At 37.0% G+C, this 20,608-nt stretch overlaps 1 protein-coding gene across 2 annotated transcripts in view; it reads right to left on the reverse strand.

Annotated features, from left to right (window-relative positions):
• Positions 1-20,608, reverse strand: part of MBNL3 (muscleblind like splicing regulator 3) — a 55,549-nt gene that overhangs the window by 12,318 nt on the left and 22,623 nt on the right. For both annotated transcript variants that reach the window (XM_069462879.1, XM_069462878.1), the window contains exon 2: positions 10,762-10,926. In XM_069462879.1, the coding sequence (XP_069318980.1) occupies positions 10,762-10,926 (165 nt within the window). The remainder of the gene's footprint in view (positions 1-10,761; positions 10,927-20,608) is intronic.

The raw sequence follows: 20,608 nt of genomic DNA on the forward strand, positions 1-20,608 counted from the left end.
GTACATTAGTAACGGTAAAGAAATCTAGCCCCATAAACTGGCAAGACTCACTAGGGTGAGTACAGAAGGCATGGTGGCCAAGAATCCGAAGAGGAAAAGGACAATACCATGTGCCAGAAAAGATGATGAGTAGTTAGAGGAGGGGCTATAAGGTTTGGGGCACAAATAGCCAAGGGCTGACGCAGCCCAACTAGATATTATGATTTAAGAGGCTACAAGGATATGGGATACTTTTCATCCAATGAGAAGTGAAGCTCAGGAATTAGTTGATGTGACATTATTTTATATGAAAAGGAAATCTCCTGGAAACAGCCACCCAGGCATACTTCAGCAATAACACAGACTTTCTCAATTCAATAAATCATAGTTGTCTCAAAATCAGCAAGAATGTCTGATGATAAAAACTCCATTTTTGAACCACACGATAGTACTCTTCATTTGACTTTCTGTTTTCTCTGTTTGTCCTAGTAAATTTCTCACTAAAGGCACCATCCCATTCTCCTGGATACTTTCTGCTTTTGCCTTTTACAAAACTGAGGACTATTATTGCATCTATCAATTATTGAACGGAAAGAAAGCCCTGGAGGTGGGTGAATTTTCCAGATTAAAAACATCATTAATCAGTAATAAATACTGATCGATTAATAATATTTAAGCTTAATGTACATGTAAGCAATGCTTTCTGTTTATGGTAGCTCTGAATTTCCGTAAATTTTTTCTTTCCTTTTTTTGGGGTGACTCACCAGGGAAATTTTCCTGGTTGAATTCTGCTTTCTTCAGAATACATTTTAACCTTGTTAGGTTTGTTATATGCTCCAAGTGTATGGGAAAAAAAGCTGTAAGTTAATTATTAGTCTATATAGAAAATGTAAGAGTCTTGCTGAAAATATTTAGATTTTTCTAAGGTTTCACCACAAACTATACTGTGCTATCTTTAGGTTTTAAGACTAGTATCCTAGCTTTTATAACCATTTCCTCCTTGAGTATAAATTTCATTCTATAACTCTGTTTATTGAGAAAAAGCAAGTTCTTCCATTCTCAACCCTGGGGCAGAGGCCGGAAGTCCTAAGCTGCTTATTTATTTTCAAATGGACATTTCTGTTTTCTCACCACCACCTCTGCCCCAAGGTAACTACTCTATTTCATGATTTGAACATTCCAGGGCTTAGCTTTGACTAACAGCCACAGGTTAAGTCAAGCAGCCTGCAAGCTCACAAGCTCAGCTTTAATGAGCAACTTTACCTGCCTCTACCCATATCGCAGCCCTTGATGTCAGTTGAGCTAACATGAACCTCTCTGTGGGTTAATGTTTGCTTTAAAGAAAAGCGTTCTTAATACATTGAATCTGGTTTCTCTTCATAGCCTAAAATGGTCTAGATGTTAAAATATGTCTCAGAGATTCAAATCTGAGCCTAAATTATTTACTAAATACGTGAAAATATGAGAAGGCTTTTCCCCCCATAACCAGAGGTATGAATTTGCATCTTTCTGAGTCCTGTAAAACCAACAAGAACGGTGAACATTCCAGGCTAATTTATGAATAAGAAGATCACCTGACAATTATTTACCCTCAGTGTCTCTGTTAGCAGTATTAGCTCCTACAGTAGAAATTCCCATGAGTTCCCAGTGACTTGCAGAGTGCCTAGGAACTCTCAGGCACTCAGAAAATATCTCCTAACAATTGACGAAGTATCTCAAGAATAGCGGCTCCTAATCTTTTTTGAGTCTGGGATTTCCCTGAGAGTCAGATGAAGGCTGTGGACTCTGTCCACAGAAAAAATTCATGTATGCACAAAACGTTGCTTGAGATCTCAGGAAGTTCAAGGACCCTATGACACTCATCCCTGGTGTGGGATTGTGGACTACTTACTGGTTAAGAAACCCATGTTCTAGAGTAAGGGTTCGAAAACTAAAGCCCCTTGGCCAAATTCAGCCTGCCCATTTGTGTATGGCCAGTGACCTAAGCATGGTTTTTACAGTTTTAAATGGTTGAAAAAAATTTAAAGAATAATATTTAGTAACACATGAAAATTACACGAAATTCTCATTTCAGTGTCCATCCACAAATTCAAATGTGCTCATTAATAGACCTGTATTACAAAAAATTATAGATATTTGTTTTCTTTCTTGTTATATAAGAACCTATATAATATCCTCAACTTTGCCTCATGACTCACACAGCCTAAAATACTATTCTAGCTATTCACAAGAAAGTTCACTGAACATGATTCTAGAGGATTCCAAAAAATAAAATACCCCATCAATTTCTGGAGTAAGGCACCAATTATATATAAATATATTGATATGAATTTAATATTAGTGGCAAGATTCCATAAGTTGAAAAAGTTTGGCTTTATAAACCAACACTAAGGTATAGGCATTCGCTAAAATGCTCTTTTCAATAATTACTAAAATTAGGATTCTTAACTATTTGTTTATAGAACAATCACTACTTAGCAATTAAGAATGAGGAGATAGTAGTTGAAATATTATAAAGGTAAAATTTTAGGAGCCACCACATATTGGTCTTCAAGGATTCTGAAGCACCTTTGAATAATAATGCAACTCAATAAAAAACTATGCCTCAAATAAATACATTTAGTTTGCACACATTTTAGGAACACTGACTTATTACTTAAAACAGGTTATTCCTCAAACTAGTATAAAGAAATTGAAATTAAATGTTATGCTAAATCAATCTTTGTGCCTCCCCAACAGCCTAGATCTATTTGTATTAATAGTTACTTCAATAATATCCAAGGTCAGTTACAATTATTGTTAGATGAATGAAAAATACTTTAAGTCACTTAAGCTAAATTCTTAAGTCGACAGAAGAGTTGGGGCCTTCCATCTCTGAGCTCCTGTCTAGAGGTGGATGACTAAATATTTTCTTTTATAGAAAGGTAAACATTTGGTAACAATTTATTGACTCAATTTTAATACCAGAAAAAGAGTACTCTTAAATTTTACTAGTACTCATAATACCTTCATTTTACTGCTCATTTGCAAGAATTTATATAGTATAAAAGGAAACCCCTTTTACCATCACCATGTATAGTTTCATCCTTAGATAATCCCAAAGTGCACTGAAATGCATAATTTTAGTTTCCAACAGTTTACTAACTGTTCACACAGAGCACAACCGAATAATCTTTGTTTCACAGTTTTTGCTTGGTCATTTCTACATTCCTTGAGTGATGTTCTGCAGGGACTGAAGTGGCCAAAAGGCAGGCTGCAGGAGGCCCACATAACCTCCAGACTAGTTAATTGGTCCCTCAATAATTGAGAGTTAACTTTATAAACACACACAAGCTGATAGTGGTGTTTATGTACTAATCATACTTGTTAATGAATAAGTCACTGTGGTCCTAGAGAGAGCTAAGGAAAAAAAAGTTCAAGGGTCAAAAGTGAATAAGTGTCCTCATTTAGACCTGGTTTTTCTGACCTTATTAATCAGAGCAATCTCCAGGCAAGAAGTATTGAAGGTAGGCAGGTAGGCTAATGATCAATAGATTATTTGTGGGTAAAAAAGTTATAAAAAATACCATGAAAGAGAGCACAAATCATGGTTCAGATCTACCCATACCTGGCAGGAGGAGAAACTGCAACAGCAGGCCAGGAATTACAAAGGAGTAAGTACCTAAACACAGATCAGCATAAAAACTAGGAAGAGAGCAAATGACTTCTTCCTTAGGCAGTTTAAGACCTCATAAGCAAGGCAATTTTGACTTTGTTCCCGAGGAGTAAAAAGGAGCTGACCTAAAAATCATTTGTTGATGACCGTCATGTAATAATAATGACAATCCAATTAACTTTAGTATTCCAGTAGGAAACAAAAACTATTTAAAAAATCAAGTTTGTGGCATGGATTGTAGTGATGATACAAGGTGTATGCTTGTCTCTGATCTCATCAAGTTGTATACATGAAATATGTACAGTCTTTTTGTCAATCATACTTCAATAAAGTGGTTTTTTTTTTAAATCAAGTGATTACTCAGCTTTAACAAAGGGTATAAACAAAATGTGTGTTTTGTGGGGGAAATTGGGAAGTGCTGCGTAAAGCAAGGAACCCATAATAAATCTGTAGACTATTTATAAACATGTCAATGTAAGTCTAGGATAAATGAGTGTTAAGAGTTAAAATTATCAGAGGTTTGACAAACAACCACCACCACTACCAAAACAATAACACAACCAAACAAAACTGTTGTATGGCTAATAGAAAGATAATCCTATAAAAATAGCCCAAAGCTATAAATATATGGAGGATCAGGTACAAATCAGGAATTAAGGGGATCAGAAAAATATTCATTCAACATCTTCCTATCGTTAGATCATAAAGTCCTAGAGGGAAAGGACTGTTTTTTTTTTTGTTCATTTTTTAAATCTACCCCTGACCCATTTAGATCCCCGGCACAGAGTATATGCTCAATAAATATTTTCTGAATTGAATGAAAAGGGAGATTGAATAAATCCATCAGTGTTGCTCTCTACTGAGGAAGACTTTAGGTAGATGGCTACCCCCAAACTGTCTTTTGATAAAGATGTGAAATACTAAATCAAACAGTATGAAAAGCACAGGGTATTTTATGCATACATATATACATGAATCATATGTTTGTATGTATTTTTAAATTGGAGTGGCTAAATCAATACCATAAGGTACCCAATGAAAAGTTCTGAAAAAAAGGTTTAGTGATACTATAGATCAAAATATGTAACTTCTTATCACAAAGTGTGTGGTTGCAGGGGACTAATAAATTGCTAATGTGACTGGTATCCACAGAAAGGTTCAAAAGAGGAGATTACATAAAGAAGGTTTTAAATTAATATTTAACAGGTCCTTAAAGGCTAGTAAGGCAAATTAGGAATGTTTGGGGGACCGCTTTAAGATTGTCATGTGGTGGGGCAGCCACAAGTTTTTACATGAGGTCTCCTGCTGGCCTTCTCGTTGACAAGCTACTGAACCACATCGACCTGCACAGGGGATGGTTTTGATAAGAAAAAAAAAATCACCCTTTATAGATGAGATTGTTAAGCATTGGCTTTTTTGTTGTTGTTTTGTTTATCCGTCAGGGAAAAAGATTTTCACAGAGTCCTCCAAACTCCCAGCCTTCATCTCACTTGTGATCAACAGCAAGCAATTTTGAGGTAGCTGGCTGTAGCTTAGACTGTGACCGTGAACAGTGAAGCTAACAGGCCCACATGGTCTCATTAGCACCAGGCTCTAATCAACTGAGCTAACCGGCCCCCGGAGGAGAAGGACACAAAATGGGCCAAGAGGAGATTACGTTTAATTTATCCCTTGGGAATATGTAAGGGAGGATAAAGGGAGAATGTGGAGAGTTGTTACTATCACAGAAACTAGGCACTATTAGAGATATCATGTACAAACGCCCTCTGTTTGGCTGCAAAAGTGTAGCATTTTCATTTATCTTTTGAGAAAACAGATGTCATATTTTGTATTAAGAAGAGTTGGGGCAAGGCAGCAAACCTACTGCTAGTGGATTTATTTTGTTTTAAGATAAAGGAGCTTTAAGCTGTGTGACACACACAGTCTCAGGAAACGGCCTGAATAACTATTCTCTTTTGGACCACTAATTGCAATGAGGAGCAAATCCAGGATCTGGGGGGGGCCTGAAGCTTAGATCATTGGGTGGGGTAAGGGAGCTTTGAAAACAAAGTACACACAAATATCTTTTGCATATTTTACAAAAACATTTTAAAGACATTGCTAGGGTCCCTCTCAGGGTCTTAGAAGGAGACCACCCAAATGAGGATTTCTGAACCCCTCAAGTTAGTCTCAGGGTAAGTCCACCTCAGGAACAATGTTTGTTGAACAAATAAATAACATCAGGCTTCAGTTGCTATATCTAAAAGTAAAATTTTGTCTAATGTTTTAGAAAATATAGTAAAATCCAGATGAAATTTTGAGCTCATAGCATGGTGGTACTCGAGGCACTCTTGTGATGTGATTTGGTCAACCTCAGTCAATGTGGAGTTTTATATGATAAGGACAGTTGTAATTATATTAAGGGCATATTAACCTTATAATTACATAATGCATGTCTTCTACTGAGTTGAACATATGGCAGAAATCACTTTACAAAACATTGAATGTCACCACATCAAGATGAAAGAACCAAATGCTATCATTTACCATGCCATGAGTAGGTAAACTGACAAACCTGCTGCAGAACCTTCATTAAAATGTATTGTAATTTCTGTACTGACCACAAGACTAGTGATGTGAAATATGGACATAGTTTCCTTTCCCATTAAAACTACAAAATGTCTAACCCACCTTTTTCACAATCATTTTTAAAATAGGAGCTCTGACCATATTACTCTTTTTTATAGTATAGATACTTCACAGTCAATAAAGTGAGTTTATGTGAACTACAAAAATCGTAACCCTAATATGAATTTGCAAAATGTAGAATATATCTTGGTAAGGGAAGGATATTATCCTCTTGTTTTCAACCACTAAATCATTTAACTACTTATTTTCAAAAATTAAAAAGTAAATAAATATTTTCCAATTTTATTTCTAGTCATTTAAAGCTGTTCCAAACCTAAGTTTCATAAAGTAATGTATACCTTAAAGCCCTTATTTAAGTAAACAAGGAAAACATTAAAAACACTGGACTTTAAAAATAATGATATTCATTAATTAGTATATCGTCTCTTCCTCTTGTCTACTTGGACTATTTTTTTTGGTTCTAAAGTGTTACATCACCTTGATTCATTACTGTATTGATATTAGATAAACATAGAAACCTCTTTGTGAGAAATATATTTGGCAAATAGAATTACAAAAATGATGTTAAAATGTGGGGAGGAGTCCAGACAGATATCAGATGATTAAATTTGAGATAAAGGAAAACTTAGAGTGGAACCCTTGCTCATGGCCCTCATGGTTTGGAACTCCATAACTTGGCCACAGGAATGTAAGCCATGAAAGGCACACAGCAGAACCAGAGGACCTGGCACACCCCAGTGGAACCTCAAATATGCTGAATCAACAATTTCTATATAAATCATCAAGTAAATACACTCAACTGGGTCAAGTTCACCTGGGTGTCAGGATCTGCTTCCATGTGAATCACCACATTCAAAGAGAGAAACTAAAGGAATTTCCCAGATACAGACCAGTATAGATGTGTAAAATGTCCAAATAAAAATATTTTAATAGCCTATAACATCATATCCACCTTATACATACATACCTCACATCCAGTAGTAAGAATTTTTCTTCATCATAACTAAAATTCCTAGTTGTCAATCTGAAATTTTAAAACTTTAGCTTTGCTTGAGAGTAAGCCAGTGTGTCTACTTTTCCTAACATTCTTCTATAGTGCTCATATTTGCCTCCTGATTATGCCAAGGGGAATTCTTAAACTTACAATTTTTTGCTGGGAACATCAGAAACAATATCTCTTAAACTGCACTGAAAAATACTGGGGAGTCATACCCTTTGATTCACTTGCTAAACTTCCTTAATAAAGCCAACAAAAAGCTTTCAGAGGTGGAATTTTATACTAGGAAATGTCAATTCAGACCTGTTAAAAGACAGTGAACAAACTTGCCTGCTACAGCAAGCATTCCACCCAAATTGACTAGGTGCAGCTTTTATTCATTGTTCATTCATACTCAATAGAATCTGTTCTCTAGTTACCATCCCATTTAGGTTGACATTCCCTTTATCTGGGGGCTTATAATAAGCAAATCATATTCAATTTTGCAAAGGCAAATGTGCTCTTCTGGTATCCTAAAAGCAAATCAAAGTGTGCTTTGTGGAAAGACCTGAAGTTCAAGCCAGCGATACAAATGGGTTTTAATATGCAACCATACAAATACCAGGACTAGAAATTTTTAAAACAAAAGCTTGACTATTTTAGGAACAAGAATCAGATTATTTGGTCAGGGGGTGATTAAAAGGGATAGAGAGTTGTTTACGGAAGAGTAGGTACCAGAGAAATTAAGTAAAATTATATGTTACTCCTTTAATCATATCAGGATTCATAATAATTTTTTTCCCAAATCAGACTTGTAAATGCCACTTAGAATTGCTCACACTAGCTCAATTATACCACATCTGCAAGCAGCTTCCTAGACCACAGAAGAGGAGCATACCAACCATCTTGGGTTAGATTTTTTTATACATAACAACTGCAGAAATTAATCTTTTATCAGTTTATCACATCACAACAGCTATCATTAAATAATCTACAAGGTAGAGAAGCAATTTCCAATTGTTCCCTGGGGTCATCTAAGTAATTCCTTGTATCTTGTTATATGCTGTAAAATAAATTGTACTCCTGTGAGTCATATCAGTCATCTTTTGCAGTCTGGAATCTGAAATTACCCTCATTGAAGAAAAGAAAGGGAAATGTATTCTCTTACGGAAGGCATGGAGAATCAAATTGGATAGCATAAGTCAAGAGGCTGGAAAACTCAACGGATTTCTTATTGGATTCTTACAAAGCTACTTCCTGTTCTCCACTGTGAGCCAGCATGATCAAATAACGCATGAAGGGTTAAGACTTGGAATGGAGAGACTCTAGCAGAGGCTAAATAGAAGGTGTATAGTTGATCCCTCTGTACCCCGACTATACCTCACACCTTGCTCTCTGATTCCCTCAAACAGGGCATTTGAATGGTGCCCTGAAGCTGTCACTTGACCTTTGAAAAGACATATGCTCCAGCTCCATGGGAAATGCATGGTTCAGGTGTCTGATAATAAAATCTGGCTCCTGTTCTTTGCTCAGTTTGATATTGGGACATCCCATGAGAGGCTGAGAGTAGTAACAGTGAATTAAAAGCTCCTGTGCTCTAGTCACTTTTGACCAACATCCTCCCATCCCTCTCACCTCCAGCCCCTGGCAACCACCCTTCTACTCTGTTTCTATGAGTTCAACTTTTTAAAGATTCCACATATAAGTGAGAGCACATAGTATTTGTCTTTCTTTGTCTGGCTTATTTCACTTGGCATAATGCCCTTCAGGTTCATCCATGTTGTCTCATTTCACACTGTATACATAAATCACCACGTCTTACACCTTAAATATATACAACTTTGTCAATTATACCTCAATAAAGCTGGGAAAAATAACAGCTCCCTTGCTTTATTCCCCATCTACTCACATTTTCTGAACTCACCAAGTATGTTCACTTCTCTGTAGTTTTGCTTATACTATTCTCAGTATCTATGATGCCTTCTTTCCCCGATTCCACTGTAAGTAGGGAGCAACTGAGATACGTCAGCATGTGAAAGCCCAGGAAAGAGTTTGAACGAGGAGTTCAACCATGTAAAGTATTACTGAGAGTCCAAGAGCTTTGAGGAGCTCACTGGCAACCTTCTGGGAACTAATTTATCAACACAAGTAATCAGCATTGAGTTCTAAGGCAAATATTTTTGGCAAACTAAGTAGTACAAGACATGAAATCTATTTATTTTACTTAAATCTGTCTAGACATTCTGGAAATACAGTATCATGGTGCAAAACTTTAGTGACTCATCAATGCTGTCCCCCCACCTGGTTTTGCATTTATCTGTAAAAATGTACTAAAGGGTCCATATCAACACATATCTCTTTGAATCCTGAGACTCAATTGTAAAATCAGATAAGCTTTGCTGAGAGCAGAGCATCCTACTCCCACATTCTTATTGCATCTAAATACTATATACATATTTCAGCTTTCAGTGTGTTTATTACATAGTCACTGATGAAATGGGTAACAAATAAAAGTAACATATAGACTTTTCAAATGTATCTCATTAATGGTTTAATGGAAGTAGACCTGCTGAAATTAGAATGAGGCACCATGGAGTTAAATTTGAGATCTGAAGAACTGCAGCAGAAAAAGTTTTCAATCTCCCCCACCCCACCCCCAGAAGTGTAAGAGCAAAACACAACATATTTTAAGGTAGCAGGACAAGGTGAATTCCCAACAGGACAATATGAACAGAAATAGCTTACTTACTTTTTAAAGGATCCATTTAAACTCACTGATTCACAAAAATACTAGACACTTGTCTAGAATGACACCATAATCGTATTAATTTCTGCAAAGGGAAACTGTAGCTATGTTAACATAAAACCACCAACCACCAAACACCTGGCTTTCCTCAAGACCGTGAAGGTCTTGGGAAATAGAGGAAGACTGAGAAATGGTCACAGACCAGAGGAGAGAGGGGAGACAAAATTCAAATAAAAGCAGCATGGTACCCTGGATTAGACACTGGAATAGAAAGATGACATTAATGGAAAACCTGGTGAAGTCTGAGTAAAGCCTGGAATTTAGTTGATAGTGATGCATGAATGCCAGTTTCCTGGTTTTGACAAATCTACCATGGAAATATAAGATGTTAACAGTGGGGAAAACTGAGTTGAGGCATAATATGGGAACTTTCTATACTACTTTTGCAACTTTTCTGTAAATCTAAAATTATTTCAAAATAAAAAGTTTATTGAAAAGCAACAACAAAACCCCCATCAAATAACAAGGAAATTTGTTTGAATTGCTGTCCTAGAATTCAAAGGTTTCCACCTAATAATAATCAAAGCTCCAATCCAACACACCTAATTGTTCCCTCCACATGCACGGCTCTGTGGTATCAATTAACATATTAACTCCTGTCCTAAATCTTGCTGCAGCTAACTTCCCCAAGTCCCTGCAAGGTTATTCCACTGTAGATAGATATTCTTTTTTAAAAAGACATAGATTGGCAATTTTCAAGATATAGCTGTGACTTACAAGTGATGACATTTGAGCGTTTTGGAGCATAAGCTGCATCTGCTGGGCGAACATGGCTGCGGCAGTCTTCTGTTGAATCAGATTGTTCCGTCCATTAATCTCCAGCTGCGTTTTTAAGTGTGGAGGAGGGTGAAGGTACTTGCAGTTCTCTCGAGTGCACCGACCCTAACAATGAAGAATGTGACAAATTTGCATTTAGTATTTCTAAAAATCGGATATGGTTGAGAAAATAATAAGAGTTTATTAAGCTCTTAGCACGTGCCAAGAACTGTAGTAAGCTCTTTACATGAATTAGCTCATTTAATCTTCGTACCAACTCTGTAAATTTGATACTCTTATAATCTTCATCTTCCAGGTGAGAAAACTGAGAGTAAGAGGGGTAAGTGACTTGCCTATGAACGCACAGCTAAAACGTAACAAAACCAGAGCTAAAACCCAGTTAGTCTGATTCCAGAATTCATTCCTTTAGCCACTCTGCTCTACTCTACTTTGATATGCATCAAATTATATTTAAAATATGATATATCGGGAATAGACTATCATCATAACATTACAGTTTAAATAAAAATTGTCCATTGTGAGGTGTAAAATCATGCATATTTAAATTAAATAAGCCTTGGGATTTGGATCTACATCTATAAATAATCAAAAAATTTCAGAGAAAATATTTAATTACACACACATAAATGTATAAAGTTTGGACTCTATTATTTGGGACAACCTAGCCTCCAAAGCTCTTTATCTTGAATCCATACAAGGTGAGAAACATCCTGAAATCCTCTCACATTCTGTTAAAGAATAAATCCCTATACCTGGCAGCCGTGTTGTTCTTTAGGTGCCGGAGGCAGTGACCCTAGATCACTTGCATAATGGAGAACAAAGTGTATTTTGGATCCTCAGCTATTTGAATGTTTTATTGATGGTTTAAGCACTTTTAAGACAGGAGAATATGTCAGTTCTGTGGGATCACACGTCTTTGTTGTCACCTAAATGCTGACATGGCTGCTGATTATGATGTTTACATAGTAGCAAAGGATGTCACTGGACTGGTTGTTTATCACGTTGTCATAATGGGACCTATTATTGTGTTTAACTCATAAATGCTACACAAAGCAGCTAATGATTCTCTCATTTGGATTAATAGGTCCACCAAGATCTTTTTAAGACAAGCACAACTGCATACAATTCTATTTCCCACAGATGCTAAGACTCTTTAAGGTACATGAAGTTATGGGGAGGGGAGGGAGAGGAAAAAGGGAGATTTTTTTTTTATTGGACCCAAGAGTGCAAGTTGCTGGGCCACCTGAATTCTCAGGAGAAAAATGAGTTTGTTCACCAAGTGTTTTCATTCAACATATGCTATGTATTTTCCTTATTTACGATGTCTTAAACGGTTTACGTAATCACTTTTCCATATTTAGTTATCTTGTTATTAAAGCATTCCTATAATTTCACTGAGAATCAGGGTGTGTCCTTCAAAACTTCTATAGAGCTGCATATAATGCAAACTCAGATGCATTGCAACTGCTCTTTTAAATATTAGATCACTGGGACAAGGTGGCTCTATTGTTTTCCCTCTGCTGGCAAGAAGCTGAGTATAACTTAACACCTAGTCTGAGAAATTAAAAGATACACTATTGTTTTCTGTTGAGTTTGTCCTTTGGTTTCTCCCATTGCTCAATTTACTTTTAATCAAATTAAAATGACTTACAAAATCAAATAATATCTTAGTTTCAATGTACGTTTATATTCCCATGCAAACCCTGGAAAAAGAGGAATTTATTGGTTGTATGAGTTGAGAATGGTATTAACCTAATCCTCCCGAGTTCATAAAAGTAGCCTAGGAATAGCTACATAATTTCAGCACATTTAAGGACTGTAAAGACATCCTAGTATGTGCTAAAAATCACAATAGGGGTCTTTTCCCCATTAATGTACCCCTAAGAGAAACCACAAGCTTCTTTTTACACCTACCACAACCTGCACCAAGGTAAAGAGAGTCACAAGGATTTCTGCCCCTTAGATTCTCCACCCTCCACCCTCCACCCATATAAGTGAAGTTATCTGGCTCAGAATTAACAGCCCAGAGGAGGCAGCGGCACTTGGTGACTTCCACAGCCAAGCACGCTAGTTTACCCATCCACTTCAGGGTTTCTCTTCCCCCTCCTATACCCTAACATTAAAGATTTCCCCAAGGCCCAGTTCTAAATCCTCTGCTCTCCTTTCTAATCTCTTTTCCCTGGAGAACTGAAGTTGTTCCAAAGTTTCATCTATCATCACAATTGCTCAGATCTTAAATTTGTATCTCTATCCCTGACCTCTCTTCTGAGTATCAGTCCTTTTTATGGCCATTTGCAGCTGCATTTGGAGATCCTGCCCCCTAACTAGGTATAAATAACTTACTCCTGACCTTCCTTCTCCTTTGACTATTTTTCATCTTGCTGCATACTCACATTTAGGGCCATCACTTTGATTCCTGTGCTTTGGGGTGGTCACATAGCAGCAGTGAGAAAAGAAATTAGACAGCTGCTGAGCAAGATTGCTTTAGGATTGCAAAGCCACCTAGATAGCTTGCCCACACAATTAGCATATGCAGCCATAGAATCCAAAAGCTATATGATGAGGACTTTCATATTCAAGAATTCCAAACTATTGTTTTTAACTTGCACTGTTCACTTAATAATTTATCATGAATATTTCCCATATTATTTCATATCATTGTACAAGAAATAATGCATACATTATGAGGACATACTGTATCTAACAAGATATACTGTTAGACTCTTTGATTCTGTAAAATAAAAAAAAAAAAAGAAAAAAAAAAAAGTAGCATCACAAATGAAGGTCCTTTTCTCTAAGCATTTAGTAACTATGTGCTGCCTGTCACACAGGGGAAAAGTGAATATGGTATTTTCTGTTTCCTAAAATGCCTAATAAAATGTCCTTACAAAAAAAAAAAAAAAAAAAGAATTCCAAACAGTGGATGAGTTTTAAAAAAAAGGAAAGAAAAAAGAATAACTGGGATTTTACAGTTTGTTACAATTTAGAGTTTTAGTATCATGTATGTTGAATGCAATCAGAGAGAGGGAAAGGGAGGAAGAGAACACAGTGTATTTGGCACATTTCCTGTCAATCTACTGATAAAGAATTTCAATTCACATGCCTTTGTGCTTTTATATCGTTGTCCTTTATATACAGTAACGTTTCTTAAGCTTTTTCTTGGGAAACTAATGACATGTTTACAAAGCAAAAACAGTATGCAGAAATAGGAAAAAAAAAAGAAAATTACACTTTAAAAATTACATCAAGTTGGGCTATAAAACTAAAGTATGGAATATGAGCCAGCATGAGATTTAAAGGAATTTATTCATCTTAGTTATGAGATTTTACTTGATTTATAAAGCATTCTTTTTTGAATGACAGAATCCATAATTTAATTCTATAACAATGCAAATGCATCGCAATACCACCTTACCAGAAACTGCTGCTTATGTTAAACAAAGCTTATAAAATAAAAAAAATCTGCATTTTCTATCCAAACAATAGATAAGGAGACCAAGTAATTTAATATCTATGTTATCTGTGGAATACAATGTTTCAAAAGAAAACCATATCTCTCATGTGTTTTCAAAATGACTTTAGAATTCAGGATAATGTATTTATATGCACAATACTTGGTAATAATAAATCTCCTCTGCATAGCATTCATTCTTCAAGAGGTCCAAACTTAATTTTAGGCCAAAATACTTTAATTGGCATTTGGAGGGGAACACACTTTGTTTTTGACATTTGTTAACACTTGTTTTTAATCTTTGTAGGAGATCAAGGCTTTGGTAAAGCAGGTTAGGATGGGACGCAGAAGGGGTAATGGGGGGATTATCCCAGCAGAGTAGGTAATCACCTATTATTTTTGTCCTTTAAAACTATGGACTAGAAAGCCCGCTGAGCACTGTGAATGGGCCACACGATGCCCTATCACACTGGGTCTCTAACAGCCCAGTGTGATAGGGTATCTTGTGCTGTCAATAACAGCCCAGTGTGATAGCCCAACTGCCATTTGGGGTCTGAAAAAAGTCACCCCTCAGGTTTCTCTAGACAAGCCAATGGTGTCCCAAGTCTCCTTTCTTCCACTCTAGACCCACAGGTTCTTAGATGCCCCATACTAGTGCAATCTTAGACTATATCATAAATGACTCTATAAATGTTGTACCTATGATAGTCACCATCCTCTGACAGAGCAGGCTATATCCTAAAAACAGCAGCTAACGCTAGTCAAGATATGTAAATCAATCTCTCCCCCAACCCCCATATACACACAAAATTAAAGAAACATTGAACAAATTAGAGTGCAAGGTCATTTATGCTCATCTCAATTTCCCTCCTTTTCCATTTCCTTTTGGCCTTAAAAAACATGTTATTCTCATTTGGTTCTTCACTATGTTACTAAGTTAAGAAAATAGCAAAGTGATTCAATAGGAAAGTGATTCTCTGCTGAAATAAATGCTACTACACCTATGAATCTTTCAGCTCCCCCTTTCCCATCGACTGTCTTTGAAAATGCACCCAAAAAGCAGCAGGAGGAGAAAATGGCCAATGACATTTCTGAACTAGATCTGCATCAAAAAGTTGATGACAGATAAAGGAATAAGTTGCAGAGCATTTATAAAACCTCCCAAATTCAATCTATTGCCTTTTTCCTACCTTCAGGCTTTTCACAAATGAGTACAAAGCCTTTGACTGAGAGAAAAGTAGCATTGTAGAGATTCAAATCCTACCTAAATCTAGGGAGTCAGAGTCTGTCAGATACAAGACTTCCCATGCACTTGGTGGGAGAAAAATCCTGTGAAATGTATCTTTTTATGTTCCTGAGAGAAAGCCCTACCATCCATCAGAATAAGAAAAGCAACCTAGGAAGCTGAAAATTACCCTTTGTCAGTCACAGTATCTTAACAGAAACAGCTGTTTGCAGAATGACTTGCTTCCTCAAATACACCTGGAGTTACGGGGGAAAAATACCCCTATATATCCTCTCTCAAATACAATTATAACTGGATTACTTTTTCAGAGACATAATCTCACTGATCTACTAGACTACCAAGAGTTAAAAGTTAAATTATTAAATAAAGGGACCAAACAAATGATTTATTCTATGAAGAAAAATGTTGTTATTCCATTTTAATGATTATGTGTTAAATGAAAAATCCTAGTGATAATACTGCCCCGTGGTAACATACTTAGGTGCATAGACATAGTTTCTCAGAGGAAGAAATAGTGATTTTAGAATTACAAATTGTATGTTCTAGGTTGCCTGTTTCCTGCTGGGAAAAACCTGAAAGAGCTAAAATTGAGTCAGCATCAACATAAATTGAGTATTAGCCAGGTATCAGTATCCTAATGGCAAATGTCCCTCTTTCTTCCTCTTAAAATTGTCTTTACAAAAATGGATATAATCTGCACCATTTTCTCCTCCAAATATTGTATCATCTATAAGTATTGATATATATGCACAAAGAGCACCCTTAAAATTCTGCATACAACTGTTAATTTAAATTTGAGATTCAGGCATGAAATTTAGGGGAAAAAGTCTTTAATAAACCATTTCCTAAATATATTGGAGGCAAAATTAATGAGGCTGAACGTAGACCCCATGGAGAGGGCCGGCCAAGTACCTCACCATTGTGGTCAGCACTACACCCCCCCTTCTCATACTGTCCCAACTGTTTTCTTGACACATTCCATACGCACGTATGCAGGGCAATGACTTCGGTGCAAACCAGGTATTGAATTTGAATACGCGAGAAGCTAGGAGGAGAGCAGAGGAATTTTCTTGCCTATGTGCCTTAAGAGAGCTTTTACACTGTGACCTCCAAAAGACGAAGGGAGGACTGGGCTCAACAATCACACTGTAGTTCTGAAATAGCCCACTAAGATAATTCGATTCCCAGAATCAAAACATTTTAGGGCTGAAGTGAATTTTAGGGAACAGCTTACTCACCTTTATCTTACAGAGAAAGAAAGTGAAGGCCAAAGGGGTGAGGTGACTCGTGCTAATGCACAAGCAGCTGGCAGTAAGCACAAATGCCAAGTTTCCAGACTCTTACTACCCAGTATGAGTTCACAGTTCAAATGACTTTTCCTCTGAAAAGATTTTCCTGAAACCATGTCCCCACCCCCACGCCCATTTTTCTCTCCCTTCTCTGTGCCTCCAACTGCACCTTGCACTCGGTTTTATCTTAGCACTTATCACTGTGTACATCGATAAACTTTTTGCATGCCTGTCTTCCCTATTAGACTTTGAGCCTCTATAAAGGCAAAACTACATCTTCCTCGTCTTTGGATGTCTAGGGATGTGCCTGTGCCTGGCATAGCCACTCCATACAAATTTGTTGAACTTTGTGAGAATAATTTTATAGGGCATAACACTTAGATGCCTAATTGCTTCTCTTGCTACTTCCTTTCATAAGTTCTTTCTTCTCCCTCCAAGAAGAGAACAATAGTCAACACAAGACTGAGGCTGTTCCTGGTTGTCTGTTCCAAATGAACCGTTATTCTATTCATGTTCAGAAAATAGCTAATGCGTGACTTTTTTTTTTTTTTTTTTTTTGCTATGAATATAAACCCTGAGGAATATGTGACCATAATGGCTGAAAAATCTCGGTAATTTAGTATAATTTAACCAGAAGTGCCATGAATCCATGAGGCACACAGACACAAACTCGGGTCTAATTCCAGGGGTCTCTGGCCACAAGGGCCCCCAGGATACAGGGCCCCACTGGCCGAATAAAGGAGCCAGCAGCAGATCCATATCTAATCAGCACTTGGGCCTGTCCAAAGAGAGCCCTGCGTTTCCAGGGTCAGCTTAGAAGAAACTGCATTATCCAACTCTCCCACTCCCACCCTGAATTTCTCTGAACAAGCTGCAAGTCAAATTCCCTGAAGCCACTTAGACAAAGGTGGAATACAAGGCTTTAGGAAAATCGCAGCAGGTGGGGGCCTTCTTGTGGATCTCCACTGCATATGCTGACTTACAAGAAAAAACGTTCCTGACTTTACTTCATGACCCATGTTCTGCTTCATTTACATAAAACATTCATTTTCAAATAATTACCAGCTTGAAATTTTTCTTTGAAATTTTTGAAGAGCAAATAACACTAAAAATTCTAGTTGCTGTTCACAGTGGAAAATCTGCTTTCTGCCCCCCTCCCCCCCCCACTTTTTACTCCTCCTGTAATCGAATACTTTCAATCCCTTTAGAAAAATATTAACTGAATGAATGGTCAATAATAAGCTCATCAAGAATGCATCATCTCTGTTTACAAACAGGCCAACCAGAATCAAATTAAAACCCCAAAGATAATGAAGCACATTGGTACCAAGTTATCAAAAGTCAGAAGGCATTCCTGATGCTAAGTATTCATAGAAGCTATCTTTAGAGCAGCTGACAGCTGCCAACATAAAATGTCATTAAATACAGAAAAAAGGAAAGAAAAAGTTATGACAATTTGTTACTCCAAGAAATAAAACACATAAAATCATGCAACTTCAAAAAGATACTTACTGCATAGACTTCATTATGAAATAACTTAAGGGGGTGTCTCTCTCTGGCCCATTAGCCAAATCTCCTGCTCTTAGGCTTCCCTCACCTCCTTTTTCTGGAAACCCCATCCAGTCACCTACCACAGCGATTTAGAAGCCAGGACAACGAGGATACCAGCTGCTTATACTCTTTCTTCCCAGCTGGGGCTTCTGCTTAGGATACTATCTAGAGATGCAAGATTGATCAAATAAAAATACAAGACTCCCAATTAAATTTGAATTTTCAGATAAACAACAAATAGTTTCTTTTAGTATAAGTATGCCCCATACCATATTTTATCTGGCAAACCTCTCCTTCTCTGTTCTTCTACCCTGGTGAGTAGAGTTAAATAAAGGCAAATCCTTAACAGTCATTTTACCCCTTTACCTTAAGGCCCTAAGGAGCCCCCTCCAGGAAACCAGCTCAGGCTCTCCTAGGCCTTCAGTTGCCCAGAGTAAAGCAGAGTGTACTCTCGGACCCAGCTTACCTGACCAGCTGCAAGGAATTTAAGGAAGTTGACTGTTGGAGAAAGCAATTTTTGATCCCATAGCTCCTCCCACCAAGAGCTTCACACGGCTCACTACCCTGTCAGCCACTCAACCTTCCCACCCACAGTGGTGCAACTGTATATGTCACTGTCCTTGCTGTCTGCGGGGGCTCCCCCTTTAGGCTAGGGTGAAGAGGGGCATGGTATGTGAGCAAGATCTGCCCACCCGTGACTCCAAATTGATAAAGGTTTTTGAGCATATGACGCAGCACATAAAGATGAGACTTTCATGCGGTTTTTTTTTTCCAGGTTTTTATTTATCTGTGTTTGCAGGGGTGAGGGGCAGTTTAGCATTTTTCCCCTTCAGCTCTGTCTCCGGAATACTCAAATGCAAGCAAAGGTCGTCTATTAAAGCTCAGGAAAATGACTGCTTAGTGTCATGTTTCTATATGCACACATAAGCTCTATGAAAGTACAGATTCAAAACACGCAAAATAGCCATTATTTGCATAGATACTCTTTTGAGTCAATCCTTGATTACTCATATTAAAAGAGAGTGAGAAATAGAGGGACATGGCTAATTCTAATGAACTAAATAATATATCTGGGGAAAATGGCAATCCATAATAGCCCTACATTAAAATTGTGAACAGTTAGGAGTTAATTGCCAGACACAGTCGTGAATTTATTTTTTATTCATTAAGAATGCAGACTTTCACTGGAATCATCAAAGATTCAGAATGAGTAAGATCAGAAAGAATGAAACTGTACTATGCTTGGGAAGTTTATATGTTTATAGACATATCATAGAAACATCAAATGGTATAGCTAGAAAGGCTCTTAGAGATCATTTATTTCAGCCTTTGCCAGAGTGTGTATCACAGAGCACTAGTCCCAAGAGAGGAGGCTCAAACACTGGGTTTCCTGGTCAAACAGTTGTAAGAAATGGCACACTATATTCCTCTCTTTGAGACCGACAGTACACAAGAGCATAATAAAGGCTCTCACATGTCTCACAGTAAAGAACTTGCTCCCTTTTGTTAACCCAGGATTGTTTAACACAGAAATCACCCCTCCTTTTTTAAAAAATCAAATGCTTGTAAATATCTCTCCTCAGTGTACCCTTACGAAAATACTGATCTATTCCAACTTCCTTATCCTACAGGAAGAAACATAAACTCAAACCAAAGTGTATGGTGTTTTATAGGTCAAGTTAGTTTTCCTTCATATTTTCATTTTGATTTCTCTCTTAAACAGAGAAATACAGTGAACTCCAAAGAATTGGATCTTCCATTAAAATGACATTTTTGCCCATACTTGACTTCCCAAAAGCTAACAATTAGATGGATGTTTTTCCTGTAATTTCTACAAAGTAACACTCCACAATCATCCTCCCAACACCACTTCCTGAGCCTGTAAGTTTCATCAGATCTTTCAAAATGACTGCTGTAGCTTTCTTTTGTTTGAAGGCTTCAGTCAAGCAACCTCTGAAATAAGAACTTCGAGCCTTCTGTCTAACTGGCTTTCCTACACTGTAACTTCTGTTCCTTGAAACCATGCCAGTACTTTATGTTTTCCATGACTTAAGGGTCTCAAGTGAGTTTTAACTGTACTAAAACTTGGTAAGCCAGAAGATATTGGGCAATCCCCTCAATTCCTAAGGGTTTTAGTTTTGCACTAGGTATAAACCTTGGGGTTTCCACTTTGCTAAATTAAATTTTCTAAATCTAAATAACAAGAAAGTTTCAAAGAATTTAATTTAGAAAAGTATCTTACAAACGTAT

Source organism: Eulemur rufifrons, chromosome 30 (assembly GCF_041146395.1).
Source record: "Eulemur rufifrons isolate Redbay chromosome 30, OSU_ERuf_1, whole genome shotgun sequence".
Lineage (NCBI taxonomy): Eukaryota > Metazoa > Chordata > Mammalia > Primates > Lemuridae > Eulemur > Eulemur rufifrons.